General features: G+C 37.6%; 1 protein-coding gene across 2 annotated transcripts in view; it reads right to left on the bottom strand.

Annotated features, from left to right (window-relative positions):
- The window catches only part of col2a1b (collagen, type II, alpha 1b), a 52878-nt gene extending 30737 nt beyond the window's left edge, over positions 1 to 22141 (bottom strand). Inside the window, exons 1-19 of one of the 2 annotated variants that reach the window (XM_023954654.2) lie at positions 21732 to 22141; positions 18226 to 18435; positions 16683 to 16699; positions 16151 to 16183; positions 15569 to 15601; positions 15268 to 15321; positions 14041 to 14142; positions 13348 to 13425; positions 11617 to 11661; positions 10687 to 10740; positions 6854 to 6907; positions 5799 to 5852; positions 5227 to 5280; positions 5080 to 5133; positions 4815 to 4859; positions 4666 to 4719; positions 4309 to 4353; positions 4111 to 4164; positions 678 to 776 (exon numbers count right to left, since the gene is read on the bottom strand). In XM_023954654.2, coding sequence (XP_023810422.1) covers positions 678 to 776; positions 4111 to 4164; positions 4309 to 4353; positions 4666 to 4719; positions 4815 to 4859; positions 5080 to 5133; positions 5227 to 5280; positions 5799 to 5852; positions 6854 to 6907; positions 10687 to 10740; positions 11617 to 11661; positions 13348 to 13425; positions 14041 to 14142; positions 15268 to 15321; positions 15569 to 15601; positions 16151 to 16183; positions 16683 to 16699; positions 18226 to 18435; positions 21732 to 21825 — 1233 coding nt within the window. In that variant the 5' untranslated portion in view covers positions 21826 to 22141. 2 annotated transcript variants of the gene reach the window in all.
- Positions 22142 to 27022: the final 4881 nt, after the last annotated feature.

Below are 27022 nucleotides of genomic sequence, written 5' to 3'. Positions count from 1 at the left end.
AGTGCTTTGTCAATCACTCTTCCACCACTCTGCCTCACCCACGTATACTTATGGATCTCTTTCTTTCTGAACCATGTATTCCCAATCACCATCTCTCTTTCAGTGCACATTCCTATCAGTCTCTCACCATTATCATTCTTTCCAGGAACACCATGCCCGCCAACAACACCCTCAATTTTCTCATCACCCACTCTAGCATTCAGATCTCCCATCAGCACTACATTCACATTTGCTCCAAATCCTTGCAAGCACTCATCCAAGTCGTTCCAGAAGGTCACTCTCTCCTCTTCATTCCTCTCACTGCCAGGACCATATGCACTCACGAACACCCACAGCTCCTTCCGAAATTTCGCTTTCACCCCCCGCATGAAACACATAATAGATTCTGAAAAACATGAGCCCACATAGATGGTTTTTCTCCTTATGACATTTGTGTAAATGGTTTATTTCAAGCAATCAAAATAAACTATTACTAAACAAACAGCAGAAATAGACATCGATCATTCAGGATATGACACTATTAAATATTAAAATTTCTCAAAAGGAGTTTAATTAATTGTTTGAAAGGGCCCACTTATATAATTCCACCCCATCTGAAAGACAGAATCAGACAGGGTCTGTAATTCACAGCTTTGCTGAGGTTTGAACTTTTCTTTTCATTAGGTTAAATAACTTACAGAAGCACCGGAGGGTCCAGGTGATCCAGGAGTACCGGACTCTCCACGGGGCCCTTGTGCTCCCTCAGGTCCGCGGGCACCTGTTGGCCCAGCTTCTCCCTGAATAAAAAAACACACATCACATGTTTATAAAACATAACATGTACAAAAAGTTAACCAAAACACCATGAATAGTCGTATATGTATATCTTTGTAGAAACAAAGTTCACAAAAATCTCTAAATATTTTATGAAATATGACAAAAAAACTACTCTAAGAAGATCTGTATTGTGTTTTGTTAATTGTTTTTTTCATTCAAAGCTATCAAGTTAATGATAAAGTGAAACGTTAGCTTAAACTGTGTTGCAATTTATGTAAGTATAACTGAGGACTGAAGGAAAATAAAATGTTGGCCATTTAACATACAGAGGGATCTAAAAGTCACTACTTGAGTATTATGTCTAAAATAACATCATCAACATAAATTCATGCATCACTTTTAGATAAGGTATGTAAATACAAAAAGAGGATTCATTTGGTGTCGTCATAATAGGGTTTGAAGGTATTTTAATATTGCAAACTAAATTCTTTGAAATTAGACTAAATCATGTGATTGTTTTGCAAAAATAAATGACATGGAAAGCTTAAAAAAAATCCATGTTTGAAGATGAAAATGGTGAATATTATAGGAATTTCAGTAAATAGTCTTCAGAGAAAGAAATGATGAAAATAGTTTTGTTCAGATAGAGTTGAGAGGAATAATAACAACTGTGCAATAAATTGTAGCACAGCAAAGCTTTAACTCTTTGTTTAGTCAAGCCCACCACACACATCCTGGCAAAGCCCCACATTGACAATCAATCAGATTCAACTAAATATTTTAGATCAATATAGATTTTTGATTTAATACATAAAAAGAAACAACATGGATGCATTGTTTCCTGTTTAAGCACCTTCTAAAATGTTATTATTCTTAAGCTATTAGAAAGAAACAATCCTGACTGACTTTAAGATTTTAGTAATTTTTAAATTAAATTAATCATAACAAATAACATGCACATCATGTGGCCCATTAAGTTGCTGACATCCAACTTCTTTACTATTGTCTTAGTTTTCATCTCCATTAAAAGCAGAACTAAAATTATTTTTTTGTGTGTCACTGAGACAAAAGTTGCACTGAGAACGCTATTTTCAGGTGTTTACTTGATCTTTCAGTCTCACATTTACACCTGTCACAATGTCGAAGCTTCAGTTCATACTTTAGGAAAAAAGAACATTGAAGCAAAGTCTTCTGTAAAAGATGTATTAAACGTTCCTGGAACTTCTACCATGCTTCACTACTGCCCGTAGACACTCATTGTATCAGTACTTTGATGGACATAGTAACTTGTGCTACAAACAAATATTTTAAGTTCTGCATAATCACTCCAGAGCACCTGCTAACATTTTTCTGCCCCCCCAGTCCCTGTCCTTTTGTGAACAGCTTAGATAATGCTTCATTCAACCCCATCAGGAGAAAGTTGGTTCTCTGGTAACCAACACACAAAAATAATACACACAATTAAAAAAGTAAAAATGAAAAGAAAAATAAATACTTCTAAGATATAAAAAACTCTTAAAATGCCATTATAAAACCTTGAATCTTAATCAAATCTTATTATGAAACCTTGGAAGCCGGGACAGAAAGATCTGTGACCTTAGCAAGTCTGCAGTGGGTGGCTTGTGTTGATGATGATAGCCTGCATCCTGCTTTTCAGTAAACCCGTTTCCACTGACTATCAAATTGCACAAATTGGATTTATGATAATAAATTGCGATAAAACAACTAAACGTTGTCTATTTCAGTCTTTAATTTAAAGGAACATATTTTCACACCTGCCTAAACCTTTTTGCATTCTGCATATCAGAAAATAATAGCTGCAGTCCAAACATAAACTGAAAAGGTTTTGGATTTGATGTTTGACTGATGCAGCCCTGTTTAAATTGTTTCACGGTGTTGTACAAAGTTTTTGTATTCATCCAATCTTTACATCTTGTGTGGTTAAGTGTAATCTGAGTCACAGGGACTATATTAGTATATGTTTTCTTCTCAAAAAAGATACTTATAGAAATAAAGATGACGAAGTATTACCCATGCTTCTCACGGAAAACCTTTTTTTTTCTGTAATTGTCTATAAACTGTAACTATAGTTGTATATGTAAGGATGATTCTTTTAGTGTATTAAAGCGGTTGAGTGTGTTACTTTAAAATTCTGTTAATAGATCATTTTCTGCTTTGTTTGTCAAGAAAAAACTGTGATGTAAAATCGAAACCTAGATCAGAAATCAAAGCATTTATTTTGATCTTTAAGCTGTCAGAATTTAACCTTTAAGGATGTTCGCAATTCTATTTTCAAAAGTTATTATTTTATACTTTTATGACTAACCATAGATTTGCACGAAGATTTTGCTGAAGTTCTGCTTGATTAGTAAAAATCTGTCTTAATTGAGACTAAATATTTTGAGTACTAACCTTCATCGGGCACCAGCCAGACTTTTACTACTGCTATGCACTCTCATGCTGCTGAATGGAATTTCTTCATTAGTGCAAGGAAGTTTGTAGACTAAACAGTATTGTATGACATGGTTTGGAATGATTGCTGTAGGGGACTTGGTTTTGGTTTCAAACTAGGGTGAAATATTGTACAAAAACAATAATAAAGTTCAGCAGGTTAACTTTTAAAAGGGTAGTGTATTTTGGTCAGATTAACCTGACTGTTTTACTGTGTATCTCCTTTTTACTGAGCGTATTTACATTCTTAAGGGTTAAAACTAGAAAAGCAAAAACAGAATAAAAGCCTGTATAAAACTCAGTAAATTTGCAAGTGGGTCACACCCAAATAGACAAAGAACTGATTCTACAAGACGCAGCAGATGCAGGTAATCTGAGATTTTAAACATTTCCCATCAGGGGACCTGCGTGGGTACATCACAAAGCCACACAAAGGTGCTCACAGACACATAGGAAACACTTTTGAGAGTGAGCAGAGAAAGTTATCTGTGTGTCTGAACACAGACGTTTTTCCAAACTTCGTCTGCTGTAACTATGTCAAAGAATGTCTTTGTGGGCAATGTCTGAGAGGCTTTGCACAGAATGAACAGATTATAAAACCAGCTTGAGGTGGAACGCAAACTTAAAGTGCAGCACCCTCAAGCACAGGGCTTACCTTGTCTGCCATGCAGGGGGAATAAATCAAATGTAAAGAAAAGAGAAAAAACTGGGGAAAAGAAGCCAGATAAACCCAAGAAACACCCACATTTTCTAAATTTCCCCATGTGGAAGCTAGTTTCTAAAATAAGCAGAGCAAAGTTCATTCATTCCAGCAGACAAAAGAGTAATGGGCAGTGAGTCCTAAATCAACAGTGATAATGAGGAAGAGGGGAAAAGAGGAGCTTGTGCAAGCCCATGGCTTACTTTGGAACCAGGGGAACCGGGGAAGCCTGGAGCTCCAGCTGGACCAACAGGACCCTACAGACATGAAAACATGAACTGTCAGCTCAGCTTGTCACAGACATTTGGGGCAGTGCGTCCCAGAAAGATTACTTTTAAACTCAGTGTTTCTCAACCAAGTCAACCCTTATCAGGAGTAGTTGCAGTTAAAATGACACTTACTGGTGGACCGGCGGGGCCGGGCAAGCCATCATTTCCACGTGCACCCTAAGTATAGAAAATAATAAAACATGTTCAGTACAGTTACATACTATGGGCAAAGCCTCCATCAGAACATTCATTCATTCATTTTCTTCCGTTTTGTCCCTTTCTGGGTCATGGGGCTGCCGGAGCCTATCCTGGCCACTTGTGGGCGAAGGCAGGGGACACCCAGCACAGGTCGCCAGTCTGTCACAGGGTCACAATCACACACCCAATCACTCTCACACTCACACCTATTGACAATTTAGAGTTGCCAATTAAGCTGTGCATGTTTTTGCATGCCCATCAGAACAATCACTCCTAAAAGAGGAGACCTACAGCAGCTCCAGTGGATCCAGGACGGCCTCTCTCGCCAGGCAAACCACGAGGTCCCTTAGAAGACAAAGGAGAGCACCCATTTTCCCATTATTTTGGGGACTGAAAGGTTCATTTTAAAGTTTGCTGTTATGTGGTCACAAATTACAAACCATTGGTCCAGGTGCACCACTCTCTCCAGGAGCACCAGCCTCTCCCTAGAACAGAGGACAGCTCTTTATATGACCGGAAATCTCAACAAAGGTACTTAATGTTTTGACAGATGCCACTTTTTCTTTATTTGTTTGTTCATTTCATTATGTAGCAATTTGAATGTCTAGACAAATCCCACATTATAATTGTTTTTTACTGTCACACTTTTTTTTTATTTTAAAAGCTTTGTAGACTTGCAGACAAGAACTTTGAAAAAACTCTTACTTTGGCACCAACAGCACCAGTCTCTCCCTTTGCACCATCAAGACCTGGATAACCCTATCATAATGACGAGGCAGATGATTGGTCAGGAATCAGAGAGTAGTGATGGAAACTGTTTACATGTCAGGGATCATCAGACAACAGTCTTACTCTGTGTCCTTTGATGCCAGGCAAACCTGGAGTTCCTGGGAACCCTCGAGCTCCCTGTAATGAAAAAAGTATGAGGAGGTGGGAGATCAATAAACAGAAAATGGTTAAATAATAGGCTCTGCTTTGATTTTTATCTAAATTATTTTAGAATTTTATTTTATAAAGCCATGGAATGCTTTCTGACGGTCCCATTTATGTCCCAAAATATTCCCTTTTACTTTACTGGAAGCAATGACACTGATATAATTCTTCAACTTGTTCAGTGTATAAACAAGTTAGTTTTACTAACTCAGTTTATGAACTCATGTATCACCCTAACCCATATGAACCCATGGTGACATCAGTGTAACAGAAAAACATCAGAAATGGTTTCTGTGGTCCACTTGGTTTGTGGTAAAATACACATACTTTGATTTTTAAGAAGAAATTGGTCTGGGTTCTTTTGGGTTAAAACTCAACAGCTTGCTAAGGTTGACAAAAACCTGAACATTTAAGATAAGTCAAATAAGGTTCATATTTAGCATATGATATAATGTTCAAAGTCAATATATCAATAATCTGAAATGACTCACCTGTGGCCCAGAAGGTCCACGCTCTCCTGATTTACCTGGTTTCCCAGCTTCACCCTGGAAAAAAAACAAGCCAAAAATATATTATGGTCATGCTTGTACACTTTTACTTTTGAGTAATTGTTTTCTTTTAAGTTTATTAACAATTAGAATAAGCATTATTTGTGTACTTAAATCAACAATAAAGTAGTTATTTGTACAATAGGTTTACCAAGATATTTTTCATATCTACTGCCACCATGTGAGAAAAAAGGGAAATTACAATTCATAACCTGTTTAATGGAAATACAAAGATAAGAAATTGTTTTGACAATAACTAGTCTAACAGTTTCTTGATAAAAACACTCAATATGAAAATCCAATGTAAACACGATTAAAGAGAGTTAGGGAAGTTGTGTTGGTCTCAGTCCAACCGTATATAATCAAATCAAATGAAATCAAATCAAATCAACCTTTATTTATATAGCACTTTTTCAACAACATATGTCACTCAAAGTGCTGTGCATAAAATACAATAAAATTTAAAAACAAGATGACAACACTAACTGTGCGACAACCGCCCCCCCCCCGCCCCCCGCAAAAACACCCACACCCACACCCACACACATCAAAAAATAAATAAATATATAAAAAAGTGATAAAATGATAGAATGTAGAGACCTGGCTTTGTAATAATGTGAGAGTTACTGTATATAGGTGAGCGTGTAGTAGGCTTTTAAACTCATTAAAATGTTTTTGGATTATCACAGTTTGCCTGAACTAATGCATAAATACTGAGTGATTTTAAAAAAAGTAAAACAACAAAAAATCTAAACTATTATTCAAGAATTTCAGCCACAATGCAGTGTTTGTGCAGGTACACTGACAGTGTTGTGTACTTGTAGTGCTAATTTTGATAGCTTCAAATTAAGACGTGTCATCTCTGAATTAATTTCAAAACACTTGTGATTTTTTCTGAGGCTGTAAACGGAGCTCGTTTCATGCCAACTTTGACTCAGTGAAATTCATAATGACCTAAAAAGCGTAGGAAATATCGATAAAATGAAATAAATACTTACGTCATCACCGGGTTTTCCGGGTGGTCCAGGAGGGCCACGGGGACCCATGGGGCCCTTTTAGGAACAGAGATAAACAAAGAAAATGTACAGTTACCATTCCCAACCAACAGAGGGCAGTAGCAAGCAATCTTTCGATCTGCTCACATTCTCTGTGACCACCATGGAGCAACACTTCCAACACCCTTCATGTGAAGAGGGTTTAAAATGTGTTCAGCAGGTATCCAACAGATGTCTTTTTACACATAGAACTCAGTTAACGTTTACTTTATTGTAAAACAGCTCAAATTCACAACGGAGAAACTTAATCCTAGCCACCGGTTTTTAAATATTTTCTTACCTTAGATAGATTTATCAGTAATATTCACCACAACTGGAATGAAGCTGTTTATGAAACTCAGAATTTTACATTTCACAATAATTTAAATGGGCTTTTGGAGCCACTCGAAAAGGGCTGTATCTGTCATAATAACTGTGTAATAACTGTTTTGCATTTCTGACAAGCTGTTTTGTTCCTGTATCGAATCTTGCAGTTCCTCAAATGACCACCAGAGGCTGGTTTTAAATAAATTATTTTTCTATTAATTTCTCTCATTAATGTTTAACTTCAAAACATAACTTAACTTATATTTGGTTTTAAAACTTTTATTAACTTTTTTATTACAACTGGGAGAATTTTTTTTTTAATCAGCTGCTTTCATTTTGTTAGAGCGCAAATTCTTGCACAAAAAGGGGCATGTATGTTCCTAATCAGGTTGGACAGACCTAAAAAAACTCTTGCTTTACTCTGTACGACACAAGTGATCCTTTTCAGGAAGTTGTTTAATTGAATAAACCCCAGCCAATTAGGCCACAACACTTAGGTTTTAATTTCCCCTTTTTGAATTCTATAGTTGACATCAGAGATAAATTTTCCAGTTATCATGAGATCATGCTATTTGCTCACATTTGGAGAATTCTGGGTTTCGTGGTGTCATTTCCAGCTGGTTATGGAGCCTAAAAACTGGTGTCAAATCTGCCTAAAGCAAACCAATGGGTCAAACAATTACAAGCTTTATACATTTATATATTATGTATATATATATATATATATACATATATATATTTATATATATATATATATATATATATATATATATATATATATATATATATATATATATATATATATATATATATATATATAAATATATATATGGCAAGCTGCTCAACGATCTGAAGAAGGAAGGGAGAAAAGATGGCATGAAAATGAATAAAAAGAAAACCAAAATCATGTGCAATGAAATAGCAAGGAAAAGGAGAAGGAAAGGAATAATTGTGGATGGAGAACAACTGGAGGAGGTGGATGAGTATAAGTATTTGGGAAGACTGCTAACACCAGGAAATGAGATGGCGAAAGAAATAGACCAGAGAGTAACATCCGCTTGGAAGAGATTTGGACAGTACAGTACGTTTCTGAGAGATCAAAAAAGGCCCATGTGTCTCAAGAGGAAGATCATGAACACTGTCATACTGCCATCAATTACGTATGGAGCTGAGACATGGTCACTTACCAACCGCCAAAGAGAGAAACTGGCAGTCACCCAGAGGAGCATGGAACGATCAATGCTGGGTGTTACGAGGAGAGATAAGGTCAGGAACGAAGACTTAAGATCAAGAACAGGGGTGAAGGATGTCATCGAGAAAGTGATTGAAGCCAAAGGCAAAAGGGCAGGACATGTAGCCCGAATGAAGAACCACGAATGGGCTAAGAAAACAACAGAATGGACTCCGTGGGACAGAAAGAGAGGAAGGGAAGACCGAAGAAAAGATGGAGAGATGACATCGAGCAGAAGGCAGGCAGCACGTGGACTCAGAGTGCCCAAAACCGTGATGAGTGGAGTAAGATGTGGAGGCCACCCGCCAGCAGTGGCGTGACAGGCTGATGATGATGATATATACATATATATATATATATATATATATATATATATATATATATATATATATATATATATATATATATATATATATATATATATATATATATATATATATATATATATATATATATATATATGTATGTATATATATTTTGTTTTTGTTTTGTATTGTTCTGTATTGTTAATACTTTTTTTTGTATTGTTACTTGTTTTTCCTTTGAGCTGCCATAACAGGTGAATTTCTCCTATGCAAGATGAATGAAGTTCAGTTCAATTTAAAAACTCAAGCTCGTCACTTCTATTTTTAAAGACTATCTATTGTTCATGTGTTGAAGTCTGACCATGCAGTGGATGCATAATGTCAGGTCTGCTTTACAAACCTGACTCTTTTGGAAGTGAAGTTTGCATGTTTCCTGTTTTTATAGTAATCTAATTGAATCGGTTAGTTCAAAAGGGGCCCAAGTCCACAATTTTTCAAAATAGAGATATATGTTCTATGGTCTTCAAGGGAAAAGGTATCTGATTATGTGCAAAAAGGTCCCAAGTCCATTGTAATGTATTGACTATGCTTGACATTTAAAATGCATTAAGTGCAAAATTCCTGGACTTGGGCCTCTCTTTCATGGGTTTTGCTTTGTCCCATAGATGGCAGCACTAGATATCCAATATGGCAGCACCCCTGTTTAATTCAAGAAGGGCCCAATTCCAGAGACTTTAGTATGCTAGTCCTCTGAAATTATAAAAGTGAGGAGCTTCATATTATAGCATTTGTAAGCTATGAACTGGTGCTAATTCTGGGTAACATATTAATCATTTGGTGTACCCTCCCTTTAAGCTATGCAATTAAAATCGTTTCCTGGAAAAACAAACCTCTTGGACTTGGGCCCCTTTTGAACTAACCGATTCAATTACTTCCCATGATCAAGTATGTTATGTTATAAGACAATTTTTCTATTTAAAGAATGAAATTATCACAAACTCCTCATTTGCATCAATGCACTCTTTAATTTTGATTCACTTACTGAATCTACTGTTTAAAAAGACAAACAGCCAGCAGAATTGGCAAACACAATTACATTGTGACTTAATTAAATAACCAGCCTTTTTTTTAGAAATGAGAAAGCCTGGTGTTTTTTTTTTGTCTTCTTCAAGTATTTGACTTTTTACCTGTCGACACAAAGAATTATTCTGTGATAGTTTCCAGTACTTGCTTCTGTCTTAATTACCTGCTGTCATTAAGGTTCTTCTGTGGAGAAGGTGGCATTTCAAACAAATTTAGTATGTCATCATAGATGGCATACCCTGCTATGATCTGTCTGTGATTGAGATACAAAGCCCTCTTATTAGATGAATGCTTCCAGGGATAAAAATGATCAGCATGAAGGTTTCTCGAATGTTCCCAAATTAATGATCTATTAATTTTTGTGGACCTGAATTTGATTTTAATTGCTCCTAATGATGGTTTGGCACATTTTAAGACACAAAAAAGCACGTCTGACTTCTTCCATGATTAAATCTACATCAGCAGATTAGCACAGCGGTGTCTACCTGCTGAGAAACTAAGGGCATGCGGTCTGATTTCAGAGGTTAAGGGAGATATATAGGAGCTGGAATGATAGACAACAATATAAAAGTATAAGTTATTAGAAAAAATTGAACCTCATTATTTTTTGTTCTGTTTCTTTGAAAAGAAAACTACATTTTTTATTTTTGTTTTACAGAAATATGTTTTACAGAGAAGAAGCAGAAGGCCAGATTAGGTACAATCCTTTGCTTTTGCAAATAGATCAAATCTTTAGGTCTGTCATTTTGAACGGGAGGCATTGGAAGTGTTAAGGACTTACTTAAAGGCAGTAAAGGGTGCTTTTTTAAAAAAGTCTGATGGAGTACTAATGCACACTGAGAAGTACTTACAGATTGTCCGGGTTCTCCTGGTTCTCCTGGGTTGCCTTGGAAACCCTGTGGGCCCTGTCAAGAGGAGAGATGGGAGAAGTCTGATGTGAGCCAAACCTATTTCATTCTCTGGCACATGGAAGACAACCTGCAGATTTTACAAAAGTGGAAGCCATTTTGTATTTAAAGCTATTCTTCAACAGAAATCACAAACAAAACTCTTGTTTAAGTGCCTGAAATTGAGATTTGAATTTGTTTATGAAACTCTTTTCTGGTTGGTACATATGTTATTTTAAATTTCATTTACTGCTGTTATCTCATTGTTTTCAGTACATACACTATCAAGCAAATTATGAAGCTATTTGACCTCTTTCAAAGTATCCCAATGTTTGGAGAGTTGAAAGAGTAGCAGACTATATGTAATTTGCAGGGCTCAAATAATCCCATAAAAGTATCTAGTCTGTCTTTGAAAGCTCTTTAAAGGCATTTAAAGTACAGCGAGGATGAAGATGTTGAGCCAGTGGTGTAATTAACTGGTCAGGCGTCAGGTGGCTGTTTCTGTCTCAGTAATTTTAGACTGGAAGCAGGATCCATGTGCAGCGGAAAAAAAGGAAGGGCGTGTCTGCACGTAAGCCTATAAAGCAGCATGAAAGGTAATCTGTCAGGTGTATGTCTTGATTGTGCAGCAGGAAAACTGCAGCCAGAAGAAAGAAATGCTCTACATGTGCCGTGTAAACATGCATCTTTGTTGGGGTGTTGGCACAGTCAGTGCACCAGCAGAGGTCAGTGCTATTATCAAAAAATGGACGAGGAGGTGCAACAGACAAAGAGAAATGTGGCACTTTGCAATTATATGATTCAACTATGAGTTTGGTCTGTAAATGAGCACACCATCTCTTTTGCAGCTGCAGCCCGCCTATGCATTGTTTGGGAAGTCGAGCAGGTACTTACAGGTGATCCTGTGGGGCCAGGTGGTCCTCTGGGTCCCATAGGGCCCTGGGGAAATAGTAGGAAAGCAGAGGTACAATCTCAGATAATGATAGACAATTTGCTCTTTTACTATACCAACTTCATCAACCAGAAATTAGGTGAAGACTTTACACCGTGGTTCTTTTCAGCACATAATAGTGAAAACTTAAACATTTTACATCATCTAAGCAGAAACTAAAAGAAAAACGCACACATATATCACCTGCTTTACCCTGAAGCTACATAATACTCAACAGCTCCACTTGTCAAAACCATAACTCGTTAGAAATTCCTCAGTGGCATTCAGACCATTTTCTCCTTCCAGTCTTTCTTTTCACTCCATTTTCTGCACCCACTCCTGTTCTTTTTTTTTGGCAATTTAGTAAGTACTATGAAGTGTCTCAACTCAAATTTGTAGATAAAGTACTGCTGCTTTTACGTTGTGGTGAATATTTATTTCAGTGTGCACATAACCCAACATCTTAGGTTTTTCTATTCTCTGACTGAAACTTGATCTGCCTTCAATCTGGACTCACACAAGTACTTTTTACCACAAAGTCAGTGTTTAACAAGACAAAATTACAGCCTGTGGGAGTGATAAGCCAAGTTCTTACTGCCCATTCTTCTCTTGAACACCCTGATAAAATCAGGTGAAAAAGGAATGGTGGACTGCAATGACTTTGTGTTAGTGAAGTTTCCAAGTTGTTCCTTTTTAAAAAAAAAAATAGTTGATGACGATTACTTGGGAAAGGCATTCCACTGGACAAAACCACATCCCTTTCATTAGTCTTGTTTTTGTAAATCTTCATTAAAAAATTCAGCGAACGCAGCCAGAAAAAACATCACAGCCCGGCACAGATGGCTTCAGAAGTGAATGAAAGTCACCTTTCAGTTGGTGAGAGAAGCATCCACCGTGGTGTGGTTGATGCTTATCAATGGAGCTCTATATGTGCCTGCATTTCAGTAAGAGCTCTGTTTAAATATATGTAAGACATATGTTGGTTAATGACTTGGTATTTAGGTGGTTTATAGGCTCATGATCAAATGTGTTGTGCATCTACGCTGCTCTCTGCCTCTCCACAGGATGGAAATGCAAAAAAAACTTCAGCTGGTTTGAATATGAACCACTATTGTAGTGAACTCTCAGACAGACGTGTGGTGGGGCCATCAGTGGGAGAAAAACCGCACAGACTGATGCTAACTGCAGATATCTGATCAATCCCAGTCCTGCTTTACTTCTTCAGGCATCTCAGACGTCTACTGGGCTGCAACGCAACTAAGTAGCTTTGTGGCTCTTATTATTCATCCCCCAGCATAATGCTATATTATAAGCCATCTGCCCTGCCAGCTTCAACAGTTGCTTTTGTTTTAGCTTGAAAAGCAAAGAGAGTCGACAGCTGTTTCCTCAGACGTTTTCTTTCTGCACTCCAAAGGGAAGTTCCCTTTTTCCAGGTACTTGGTTGCTGGAGTTCCACCTTTAATAGATGGAGAGCTCACCTTCTTTCAAATTCAATCCCAGACATAGTTTTGGCAAATGTATGTAAAATGTTTGTATCTGTTTCCTTCTAAATTAAATTAAAATTAAAACAACAGTGCAAGCAGATTCCGAATTGAAGATTAAAGAACATTTGAAGTCTGACGTTTCATTTTATGTAAAAACAAAACAAACAAAACAAAAAAAGCATGCAGCAGCTTTGGTTATGGATTCCTTACCATTGGTCCTTGCATCACTCCCATTTGTGCTGCGCCAGCTTTCTCATCGAAACCGCCCGCCATCTGAGCAGCAAAGTTCTGGAAAAAGCAACAACAAAAGTCAGAACAGGATGGTCCAAAATTTTGGTGTAGTTATTTTTTTGTGTGATCTGCTGTATGGTCAATGGTGATGTCATGCTGTCATTTATCTGCAACAGGAAATGAACTTCAATAAAGGCCTAAACCAGCTCCATGTTTGTTATAGACTTTGCCTTGTTCAATTGGATTTTTTTTTTTATGGAGGCATACATTTTGACCCTGAGCTGCTTGGTTTTGGCAAACACAAGAAGCTTCCTTTTAGCAGCAAAGTGCACCACGTAAATTATGAAGGAGACAGAGAACAAATAGAGCAACTGAAAGGTTTTCACAAAGACACAACTCACCCCCATCTCCTTTGCCTGTATCACACCACCGTCTTCCCCCCCACCTCATCCTCCCACCACTCCAGCAAAGAATGAGAGACATTCTATGTAACTTACTCTTTCTTATCACACTGTTGTTCACCCCACTGCGCACAGTTTGGCTCATCTTTTGTGTCCTCACATTATTTTGCTGCTTCATTCAGCTTTCTTAATCAGTTCTGACCCCTTCTTTTCCTTAAATTTCAGCTTTCACAGTGAAGCCCAACACTTTGGACCCTTCTGAGACACTTACTCCACCAAGGCCAGGGGGTCCGTTTGGTCCTGGAGGTCCAGGGGGTCCAGGGTTTCCAGGGGTGCCAGGTTCACCATCTCTGCCTCGAGGACCAAGACTTCCCTAAAGTACAGAGAACAGAAGCAATTCAATGCAAATTAGTTTTTTTAAAGCAATTTTTGACAGCTTAAGCCTTAGATTGTCTTAATTTATTATATCATATATTTTATTAACTAAAATCAGGTCTACACATTGAAATCAAAAATGCATACTAATAGAAGAAAAGTACCATTAGAATTCAACATGAATGACATTCTCAAGCAAGAGTATTGGTATGCAGGTAGAAAAAAAATCCCAAATCTGTATTGATTTCCACTTCTTGGACATCAAGAGCGATTCATATAAAAACAGCCTTATCGGCAGAAAAAAACCTTTCACAACAGAGTACGCCAACATCTGACAGCAGAAAACTATCTTCAAACTGAAGTGACAGCAAACATGACAGAACTTGACATTTTTTGATCTGATACTTTTGTAAGGTGTTCTGCTGGAATGCCAGCATGCCTTCACAGTTAAAGTAATGAAATTAGTTGAAAAAGGAAAAAAGTCATTATTACTGAAAACCAATGTAAAGAATATTTTAATAGTTCCCCGCAAGCTAAAGTGCATGCTGATGATTCATTTTGCTAAATCTGACGAACTTGCATACCTGAGTGCATGCAGTGACACAACACCCCACCAGCAAACCCAGAACAAAACGTCCTCTTGAGATCTACAATTCTGCTTACAGTCCATTAGCCAAACCAAAATTCACCTTGTGTTTGAATCTGCATAAACGAGATGTCTACATACGCCTGCAGTCATTATCACATCCGTAATGTAACATTGATGAGGCGATCAAAGGCTTGCGAATGCTGTAACACTGGTTTCCCACACTGACTGATTGTCAGGCCTCTGAAACGAGCCAAGGTTTACATTATGAGTCTCCGACAGTCTCACATCTGTTAAACAACCCAGACCACACAGTCTAATGGCAGTGCCACGGTTAACCCGAGTTGCCTGGTGAAAGACTGCCATTCTTCAAATCTGGGTGCTCTGATACCCCCCCGCAGGACCTACAGCTACTGCATTCAATCAGACATGCTGTACTTGAAATCTGAGCAGACTGTGACTATAGATTTTCTGGGGGTCAGTGGGAGAAAATACCACAGAAGGGATACAGGGCGGCACAGTTTTTTGGAAACTAACCTTCTCTCCTTTCTCTCCTCTTGGTCCGCGGGGGCCTTGCTCTCCTGGTGGGCCCTGGATGAGCAGGAGAAGGAGACAATGAAGCAGACACTTGTACTAGGTTTTCTATTATTGTATGTAGTCTAAAAAAAGTCACTATAAAACCAAGTTCTTTTTTTACAATGGTTTCAAATTAAAATCACATGTCTAGCCCTCTGAATGACATTAAAACAGCATAAACTTAACAAACTGCAAACTGTGTACTTTATAGTACAGTGGCCTTTAGGAGAAGCCAGGAAGGGAATTAATAATAATAACATACCATTGGGCCAGATGGTCCTCTTGGTCCTACAACCTGTAGAAACGTAATAGGAAATAACAGAATAACTGGCATGTGTCATTTTTAAATATCTGCTTTTATTTCAGTTTGTGTGTCTGCACAAGGGGCTTTATCTTTTTTCTAATCAAAAACGGGCTAGCTGCTAATCTCTTTGAGCAAAGCATTACGAGAAACATACAGTAAACAATACCCTCTTATTTCCTGCCATGAACTTGTTCTTTCTCAGAGGGAAAAAGTGTTTCCAGGTGTGGGCTGCAGCCACAGCAGCAGGGGTTTACTCTCTGATGTCCTGTGAGGATCTTTTTGGGGTTGGTGAGGAGTCTTGTTGTGCTTGTCGATCAACAAGCCTTTCTCCCTAAAAGGACTTGTTTTTTCATATAGACTAAGACTATAGAAGCTATTGTTCTCTTGTTGGAAGATTCTTTTGGTGGAGTATTTAAATATTAATCACCAGAGACTCGCTGAGAGTAGATCAAGTGTTTTTATGTATTTATTGCACCTGTTTTATATGGAGATATTACATTTAATGTTAAAAATATATAATTTCCTGTGGTGTCAACTTACATCAGTAATGTCACCAGGCTCACCCTTCTGGCCCTAAGGAAAGAAATGCAAAGACATATTGTAGTCTGTCAAAGTCCTCACCCCTTAATACGCACATTTTGAACCTTGAACCTTACTGCAATTATAAAAAAATCATCCGAAAATCACAAAATCTTGAAAGTATTACCTGTAAAGTAACATAACCTCTTAATGCCTATTAATGCAAATATGCATCAAACCACTTTGGCTCCAAAATTTCCTTAATTTAGCATCTATTTGAAAGCAATAACAGAAGTAATTTTTTTTAAGCTGGAAAAAAATTCAGGCGTCAAGAGGTTAATCCAAAAACACAGGACAGAGTGTGAACAGGAAATCCACCCGTCAAAGCTCTTTCATATCAAAGACACTTCTAAATCCGCAAACTACAGGACTCATGCAGACACACTTGTAATTGTTGGTGAGCTTGACTTCACAGACACACAACATGCAACAATGTGAGCACACACAAACTCACAGATGTGTATATTAAAATATATATTAAAAAAATCCTCACCTTAATTCCAGGTACTCCTGGATAGAGAAAAAAAACAGAACGGTTAAAACACACATGGGTAGACCAGCATTTCCTCAAAACTAAACAGACTGTATTTTCTCTGTAATTAAGAATTCCAAAGAGCGCCACCAAAGCTTGACATTTGTGCCGGAAGAGCCCATTAGAACTGAATAAGTGTTGGTTGACCCACTGTCTCACACAAGAAACTCAAACACAGTTTGAGCAACAGTTATAAGAAATAAACAGCTAAAATCAAAGGAAGAACTACAGGTTATCCATTGCAGCAACATGAAATCTTCAGGGCTGCAGGATGTGTTAGATCACTGCAAAAAACTGAATCTTAAGAAAGTAAATTGAGCCTTGTTTCAAGAAAAGGTCTTATTTCCTGTCTTGCAAGAAAAATCATCTTATCAAGAAATAATATTGTCAGATTAAGAAAACATGTCTTAGTAACTACACATTTTTGCTTAAAATACGATTTCTTGGTAAGACCAATTTCTCATTCCATTGAATGATTTTTGGGTTATTTTCAAGTTTTATGAATGTTTAACTTATTTCTATAGGCCTGTTTTTGCAGTGATTTCACTACAGTTTATTGTCGTGATCATTCTTTGATAACAAAACAGCAAATTCAACAGCATTGGCTAAAATGAGCCTAAAAATATGACTTTATGTTAAGTTAGCAAAACTGATTTATCAGTTTGAGCACTTGCAATGAATAGAGCTGAATATCATTCCTTAAAATGAATAACTTGCCATTTTTCATGAAACAAGGCTCTTTTTAGTTTCTTAAGGCTCAGATTTTGCAGTGTGACAAAGTTTAATGAACACAGTCAGGTACATTTTAGCCAAAAAGAATCTTGACAACCAACCCGATTTCATGTTTTTCTGTCTTTTTTATAAAATATTCTGGACTTGAAACTCACTTTTTGTTAGTTCATGCATTTTACCTTCACAGCAGATATCAGCTGAATCCACAAGCATGCATTTGAAACAGTGACACCTCTGTTTTCACTGATGCTCCTCAACCTGTTCAATTTTCCAAGCTGGCTAGAGGAGTTTGGAGATCTGTGGCATCTGTGTTAATCAGGAAGCCATGTTGCTTTTCAAATGTGGTTAACGGTCCTCACATACTGCGAGCCTTCAGCAGTGAGTCGGCTACTTTTGTTGCCATCAGATCTGCAGAAATCCACAGAGAGGATATAGAGTAGAAATGTGAGGCAGTGTGTGCTTCACTGAGGTATTTCCTTAATGACTCCCACATGTTTTCATGATACTCAGGGAAGAAGAGAGTATTTAAACAAGATGGGCCCAAGGTGCACCAGCTATGGAAAAATAACAGTGGGGGCTTCATTGTAGTGAAATATTGTCAGATGTGTCACTGTTCTCAAGTGTTTTTTTTTATCATTTGTTTGCTTCAGGGACAGTCACGTATTCAAATTACTTGCTGAAACAGCATTTTTGTAATTTCTTGTCCCCAAAAAAACAACATGATAGGTACAATAATTTATTTATGAGAGGCGTGAGATAAATAAATTACAACCAGGGCTTGTAGGCTCATCAGAGGGGCAGATGGGACAACACTCTCCGAATGGGATTTCCGGTTTGGGGCAGTCTTTTAGCTCCACGCAGGTAATGTCATCGCACACGAGGGATCCAAAGTCACACACACAGATGCGACAAGGCTCTGGTTTCCATATATCCTTGTCATTGTAACGCTGTCCATCTTGAACACAGCTAAATTCATCTTCCACTGTGTGTGAGGTCCCAGTGAAGGACAACCAGCAGTCCAGAGTTAGGGAGGAAAAAGGAGATTAAACATCAAAAGAGAAACACACATACTTTGACATCAATAGATGATTGTACTGTGTCACAACACTCGTTAATCACAGATGAATGAAAACAAAGCAGATATTTTTTTTTAGCAGATGGGAAACACATGAATTGCACAACCAGGACTCCACATCAGAAATCTTTCAATAATAAAGGCTATTTTATTTAAAACTGTTTTGATAATTTCATCAATTACTGGGAATAAAAGCTCCTTACTGACACTTGTGCAGCCCAACTAACCTAATATACCTAAGTGTCTTCTTTGCAGCTAAAGAGAAACATCCTAACACAAAATATTTTTGCTATACTTAAAGTCTAAACGTAAAAGACTTTTAAAGAGCTTTATAATTACTATTATATTTTTCTTAATTAGCAAGTAATTGCGTACTATTTTTTTTTTTACAATGCATGTTGAGATATTAAGTTGTATTTTCCTAAAGCATCACAGATTATTATTAACTGGCAGGCAAGAAATATGCAGAAACATCCCTGAAAGAAATGACAATATTTAATATTAAAATTTTCATTGAAGTCATTAATCTAGTAAAAAACATAAACAATATGCTAAACTAGTTTCTCATTAGATAATGTCCAACTAAAAGAATTTAGTTGTTGCAGACTTGAGCTTTTATTGCATTTTTGCATTCAGTATCTCAGGTGGCCACAGGGTGGCGGTATAGGACAACAGAGTTGGATTTGTGCTGAATAAGCCTCAAGAAAGCTGCAGTAACTTCACAGGAGTAGTAGTCCATGTGGTTGAATTCCTCAACAAGTTAAATATAGGACAAGTTTACCTTGTGGGAGGCACCCTAATTTAGTACAGAGAGGACAGACTTTGCATTCACTAAATCTTTTGATTTTTGTTTTTACTCTTTACACAGCCCAAAAAGGGAGCAGAGTGGAAATTGATGCATGACTATATGTCGCTGTTGTACAGGATCTAAATAATATCCCATGTGAAAAATCTAACTATACAGATAATGATTTCTGTCAGTGCTTGATTTTTTTTCAGTCTGGCAGAGACTGTCGGCACCTGCTGAAAGAAATGCTCTGATTGGAGGTGGTGAACCAGAGCTGACAGGTAAGAGTAGTTCATGCTTCATAAACGGGCCTAAGGGTATGGACTGCAAAGACGGTGAAAGCAGAGGGTGGCAGTGGCACCAACTATTTACTTTTGCTCCTACTTCAGGTCTAGGTAACCCAACGGACCTCAGCAGCGATGAATGGTCTCTTTCTGGAAGTGGGACTGAGCGGACAATTCACAAACTGTTACCTTGTATAAACATGGGGTGCATTTTAAACCCCATCTGGAGGCCACAGCTGTGTGGGATGCCAGTTCAAACACGTTCAAGAGAAAAAAAAGCAGTACTCTTTCATGCGCATACCTGGCAGTTTTGATGTCAGGTTTTACAGGCCTGGATGTACTATCAAAGGGCTATACCAATTTTTCCATTGGCTGAGGTATCAAGGATTAACCTGATAGTGGAAATTATGAAACATAGGATCTTCTATCAAGTCAATGACTAGTATCATACTGGCTTGTCATAAAGGCAGATAATTTGTAACTCTGCTGTCTGCTGTCAGGACTGCTAAACTAGAATTTCTAAAAAACTCATGAAAGTAACCCAGATGTGTTTAGGAGAAGATAAAAGTTATCTATTCTTACTTTACTGCCTTTTCCTAGCTTTTTTCTGATACTCTTTTCTAACTTCTGATACCTTTACTGTCTCATGAGCGCCAGGGATGATCAGTCCAGGGCCTCAAAACTTATAGGCACAAACTTTTAGCAGAGGCTTAAAAGAGGACAGTGAGGCGACTGTGCTGAGGTCACAGTCATACCTCTTTTCTTCACAAAGACTGCCCCCCCCACAAAAAAAGAAAGAAAACGAAAGAGGCTTCTGGATGGTTTGAATTTTATCTAATAACTCTTTGTGTCTGAAAGGGTAACTTGACACTCCAAATTACTTTGACACAACTATTTCTTTCCCTTTTCACTTAAGAAAATAAATAACATTTTCTTTGCTCTAAAAGCTAACTAAGCTTGATTTGCTAAGAGCAAATACTTTTTTTTTTTAATTATAGTTATAAAAGTCTTTGTCCCATATTTTTCCATTCCCATTCCTTCCTCTCTTCCTCTCTAGCTCTTTCTCAGTGGGTTGACTGTCACACAGTACTAATCTCTGGAGCAGATGGAAATGCTTTAATCATTTGGAATATTACTTCTGGTCTCCTCTGGCATTTTAAGTGTCTCTTAAAATGCTAAATAATGATGGGCAGTCCTGCAGGTGCACAAAAAATAACAAGTTATGTAGTCTCTATGTGCTGGAAAAAAGGTTCAAATAATATCCTATTTAAAAGAAGTTTCAAATAAAGTTTGAAAGTTTAGTTTGAGAAGACTTGGGCTAGTGGTCCACATTTTTGCCTCAGCAAGCCAGGATTTGTCTGAATGCCCTCTGACAGCAATGGAATGTGAACAGTTTTCACCAAAGACCCTTGAGCCTTACCACCTTTCACTTTTTGCGCATCCCCTCCCCCCTTTCCCATATAAAATGAATCTGCAGTCTAAAGAGGAGTCTGCCAAGACCCCTAAAGCATCCACAGGTGTCAGACAGCTCAACTTTTACTAAGAAAGGAAGACATGTATTGCAAAACACATTATCTAGATCAGATTGCGTTTTAGTCTGCAATTTCAACTCAGGTGAAATTAAAAACTATAAAATTTTAATTTAGTCGATCAAACAACAGCCCGAAAAATCAAGACTTTATAAACCATTTTTAAATATTCTTCCTTCAATTTTGCTATGCTGTATATTTTTTACATTATATTTTAATTATACTTATCTTTTTATGCAATAACTATTGGTACATAAACTCCGAAAATGTCATCACCTAGAAAAGGTTTTGCAGAGGGAAGCATCCAAATATCAACAAACTTTGTGCGTAAAAGTGACTTAAGGAGACAAAAACAACTTAAAATCTAAACCAAAGTCCAGATTCTGTGCGTAGCAGGGTCTAAAGGGTGAAAATAATACCTTGAAAACCAAACCAAAGTCTAGATTCTGTGCGTAAAGTACCTTGAGGATGAACAAACTACCTTAAAATCCATACCAAAGTTGAGATTCTGTGCGTAATGCAGCACATTTTTGGAGTAAAGAGAGAGAAACGCTCCTCACATTAAATGCAACTGTTTGATCAGATAATGAAACTCTCACTTACGGTCGTCATCCAGCTGACATCTCACAACGGCTAATAAACAAAGTTGGGTTGCTACAAGTAGCAGTACAGTCCTGGATTCCAAAAAACTAATCATGTCTAAATATTAGACATGCACGGTCCTTATGGGAAAAGAAGGGCGCGAGGGGAGCAAATGCGTCTCTCGGGGTTTAGTGCTTTTTGTCCCCTTTCACAAAAGCCGGATCATTCGTCCTTCACACTTCCCAAGAAACCAATGGGGGAGAATCCAGCAGCAGGACCCGGACCTGCAGCAGAGACTCAGCACCGACCGCTTTGGGCCAGACGCTTTGGCTTTATGTGTCCGTTGCCTTCAATGAATCTTCGTTTATTCCTAAATATCAGTCCAGCCCCTTTTGCCCCCCTGTCAGGTTGAAATCTGAGCCCAAATTCCCTCCTATTCTATCCTCCAGGTTTCTTATCCCAGCCCCAGACCACTCCTTTCCACACGTGCCGAAATGCGCCCAGCAAGACTGGAACTCCCCTCCTCCCCATCACTCACTCACTCACTCCATCCTGCGTCCTCCTTTATAAATATTTGCAGAATACCATGCAAAAAGGTTCAATTGTACGTTAAAGTTTTACATTATGGATACGTCATGGGTATCATGGGTTATCTTGGGTATATTGAATTAGGAAACGTTTTCTTCCTGAATTTTTGTTGGGCTAGATTCGATATTACCTTTAAAACATTTTCTAATGAACAGTGGAGTGAATTGCTGCTCTGTCTGGAGGACCCTGACATTAGTGGTCACATGGTTTGGGTTTCTGATTTGTTTCTTTTCAATAAAAACATGTAACTCTGACAGTTAATTAAAAGAATATATATATATTTTATAACAACAACCAAAGCACTGAAACTGATTTGTAGTCGCATCAAAAAATATTGTATAGACCCCTACAGATATTTGTTAGCATAAAATCTGTTAGGGTGATCAGAGTTCAACACATTGACTTCTTTTTCCATGAAGTTATCATGAACCTCAGGAAGTTTTAACATTAAAGAGCTAACTATAGTTTAACCAATTACCATTCAATTTGGTTAAAATGTATATCTAATTTTTTTTAGGCAAAGTTGATACAATCAAACCAGTTTTAACATTTTTTAATCAACCCCAATGTCAGTTTATTACATTACAGTTTAGGATTTTTGTAGGATGTCCTTCAGTCTTCATGAAACCACCACAATGTCAACTCTCTGAGAGTCTGAATAAATTACATCTTAGACATTTTTTGAAACTACGCTATCACAAATATAAGACTTTGTTGTTTCAAATGGTTGCTCTCAACCATTTCCTTCCTCCCGTTTGACTCTTCTTAGCTCCTGTTTTAATAATAAATGACTACACCTTCTCTCACCTGGAGATGTTTAGGAACATAAAACATGACATTTTATCCCAGAATTTTTTGATCCATATTCCTGCATCACATGGTCTAAAAAAAGAAAATGAATAAAACCAAAGTTATCTTATAGTATTTAAACATTTACAGTTTTTATAATATCCTTAATCATGTCGAGTTGCCTCCTCCTATCATCTTTTGATCTATTTTAAAAGCACTCCCACCTGTCTTTTAAATATGATCATGCCATTTTTAGCCAAAATAAATGAATAAAAACCTGTGTTGTTTTCTAGTGTCTGCAGAACGTCAGGAGTTCGTCAAAGTTGCCTCTGAGTTGTAAAAGGGGCTGTTGGTTTGAGGTGGGCCTTCTTTCATTTCCCATATTCCTTTAGTTTACACGCTCTTCTGCTGGCTTATTAACCCCCAGCCTAATATTACCAGTGCAACAAAAATAGTAAGCAATATTGGAGGTATCCAGCTGTACAGTTTTGAGCCAGACGCCAGCTCAGACGAGGAAAATGAAGATGTACATGGATCTAGTCGTCTACAAGCAGATGCATCAGAATGGGGCAGAGCAGGGAGCTTGTGGCCTCCCGATTGCAAAAAATGTGATTTATTTATTTATTCATTTATTTACTTTTTACACAAAATTGTCTGATTCAAATAAAACAGATAAAAAACAGAAATAAAAGAGAAAAAACAGAAGTGACTATGTGCGCCTTTTTTTCCTTCTTTATCTTTAAAATGTGATATATACAGTTTAAATAAAAAACAAAGCTTTACAAAACAAAAGAGTTCAAGATTCTTTTAAGGCAGTATGGATCAGTGTTCTTCTGTTTTCATAGTGATTTGATTTTGATTTTAGATCAGACTTAAAGTCTTTCTTTTTCTTTAGAGGATGTGCTGGTGTGCTGGTGTGTTATTGTCGATGCAGCTTTTGGCTTTACAGTTGGATAGAGTTCCTGACATTTGACCTTTTAACATGTTAAGTTAAAAATGTGTTCAAATAAAATAGACAATTCATCAGTCTTCCTATATTGTGCTAACCAGTTATGTTTGTATTGGACTGAACTGTTCCCATCACCACACATAAATTGGGTTATACGTTACCATTTATCTGTTTTTGAGAAACTTGTTCCCAACAAATATTGGAAAAAATCTTTTATGTACATTTTATTTTATTTTTTTTTAAAAAGGAGCAATTATGAGGATTAAGGGACATGGGGGTATATTTTGTGTTTTTCCTTTTTGCAATTTTGTAAAAAACAAAACTATAGTTTCTAACAGCAAATGCATTCAAAGGATTTTTTTTTTTCTAATTTTTGATGAAGCAATTTATACAGAAATTAACAGTCTTGAGACAAATAATTTGGTTTCTTTTAAAGTAGCCACAATCTCACCATCAGAACTCTGGACAGAGCCTCTGTCACATGCTGCTGAGGCAACAAATCATTTGGGGAGGGGTCATGGAGACTACAGTGGAAGTTATTTTTTGTCTTCAGCTTTATTTTTGTGTTCAAATGTTAAATAAATATCAGAGGAAAGGGTCTCTGTTTCCCTTATAACAGTCCTCACCGCAACCTGTTGTGACCCCACATCCCTGACTTCTGACTCCAACACATTTCACTAGAAACAAAGGCAGCTGATGTTCTCAGAGGGGGCTACAGTATTTCCTTTTTCTGAGTGCCATGTCTGTCACCCAGGATAGAAAAATACCGGGTGAGTTAAATGAAGACTATAGATGTATAAATAACTTGATACCAGTCAGTGATCAGAAAAATGGATAACAGTCTTTGAACTCTGAACTCACGTAATAATGATTATAGGACACATTAAAGGTGGTGTTATTATGTAATTAAAGGTTTAATTTTAAATCAAACAAATGTATTGGCTGCTTTTGTAAATGTATGCAAATGTGTATTATAAATGGGTTTTTGAATATTTCGACTATTCAAAGTATTTGTTTAAATTCTACATCATGTGATTTGATATATTTTGGAACATTGTTGTGTTTTTTTAATATCCCCAGCACAAACAATTATAGACAGACTAAGAAGACTTGCTGTCTTGTAACTGTGTTCATTCACTGGTCTCGTAATTGATCTTTAAACCTGCGTGCTGGTCCTCATCAAGGATAACTTTTAATCTGCTATGTTATGTTAAAGACATAACTGTCATCAGAAAAAAATCTTTACCTAATAGAAGTTGACTTGCATCTAAATGAGGGTGCATGCTTTGGATTAGTTTTGAGGATGGGGGGTGAAGGGACATTAGAAGATGTGTCTAAAGAAGACAAAGCATTTCCGTTTGTCATCAAACTCTCCTGATTTGAATTATTGAATCCATTAATTGAAACAAATTACTTGTTTGTGTTTTAATAAATTAAATACTTTAAGCATTTAAATATGCATTTGGGTAGTGTGGGGACTGCCATGTTATTTGATATTAATTTAAATAGTTAGCTTAACAAGATACATGTGTGCTGAGCAGAGTTGAAATTCAGAGAAACTTTTTTGGAGATGCTTCCTCACGAAGAAAGGTAGAAGAAAGGTTGGAGAAAGTACCTATCTTCTTGACCAGAGAAAGGTAGTGTACTCCTTTTGGGTCGGTGGAGTGCTCCTGCCAAAGATGGAGGAGTTTAAATATCTTCTTCACGAGTGAGGGAAGATCGGAGCATGAGATCAACAGATGGATTGGAGCGGCGTCCACCGTTCTCCAGTTGCTGTATTGGCCCGTTGTGGTGAAGAGAGAGCTGAGCCTGAAAGGAAAGCTTTCAATTAACCGGTCGATCTTTGTTGCAATACTTACCTATACTCCCCTTCTTTCGGTCATGACCCAGAGCTCGTAACCGAAAGAACAAAGTCCTGAATACAAGCCACCAAAATTAGCTTCCTCCACAGGGTGGCTGCATGGGCGATCCTTTAGGGATAGGGCGAGAATTTCAGTAGAGAGCTGAGCAGAGCCACTGCTTCATTTCAAGAGGGCCAGCTAGGTGGCTTGGGCATCTGTTTCATATGGCTCCCGGATGCCACCCTGGGGAGGTATTCTGGGCATGTCCCACTCTCGGCTGGCCTGAGAACGTCTTGGGGTCCCCCCAAGCTGGAGAAAGTGGCTGGGGAGAGAGATGTCTGGGCACCTTAGACTGTTTCCCCCATGATCCGGTCCTGGAAGACCAGAAGAACATGGACTTTGATGGATTGATGGATGATTCTTTTGTTGGCGTAACAATTCACTTTTGACCCTACAGCATGGTGGCCTTGCGGAAGGACAGATGATTTTGGCCTTCTCTTGACCTGCCATCAACTGAAAGGTGCAGAGGGTTAAGATGCTTAACACATGTCAGACAAGAATACACTTCGGAAATGCCGTGAGCACCTGAACCTCAAGATGCATTTTATGCCCCCCCAAAGAAAAAAATATCTACAACAAAATGAGCTGCTTTGAAGAGTTAAAAATGTTGGAGAATGCTTGATATTGTGCAGCTATTTAGGAATGAAGTTTGTCTGGAAAGACAATCAGTGAGTATGAGAAAAAGAAAAGAAAGGGTGAGTGTGAGATGGGATGAGTGCAAACAGTGAAGAGAGGCTTAAAAAAGTTCAAAATGTTGGAGAAAAAGAGATGTGAGGTGGGTGGGAACGTTGGAATGCAGAATGAGGGAGGAGACAAATGAAAGAGGAGTGAGGTTGGGACACTGAGAATGGGGAAGACGAAAAGGTGCACAGTCACAAGGAGCTTTAACCAAAGCCATGTGAGATTTCCCAAGAAAAAACAAAAGCCATGACTTTACCAGCTGGGTTGGTCTCATCAGACGACCTGTAGGGGAAAATTACATTATTCACAGCATCCTAGTTTATACTATGGATAACTGTAAAATTATCTAAAGGTCTTTCACTTGAAAAAAATAAAAAGGTATTTAAAAAGTAAAAACTTTATCC

The sequence above is a fragment of the Oryzias latipes genome, chromosome 5, assembly GCF_053564925.1.
Source record: "Oryzias latipes strain Hd-rR chromosome 5, Olatipes_Hd-rR_3.1".
NCBI lineage: Eukaryota > Metazoa > Chordata > Actinopteri > Beloniformes > Adrianichthyidae > Oryzias > Oryzias latipes.
The sequence above is the reverse complement of the archived record's forward strand: the minus strand, read 5'-3'. Positions and strand labels throughout refer to the sequence as shown.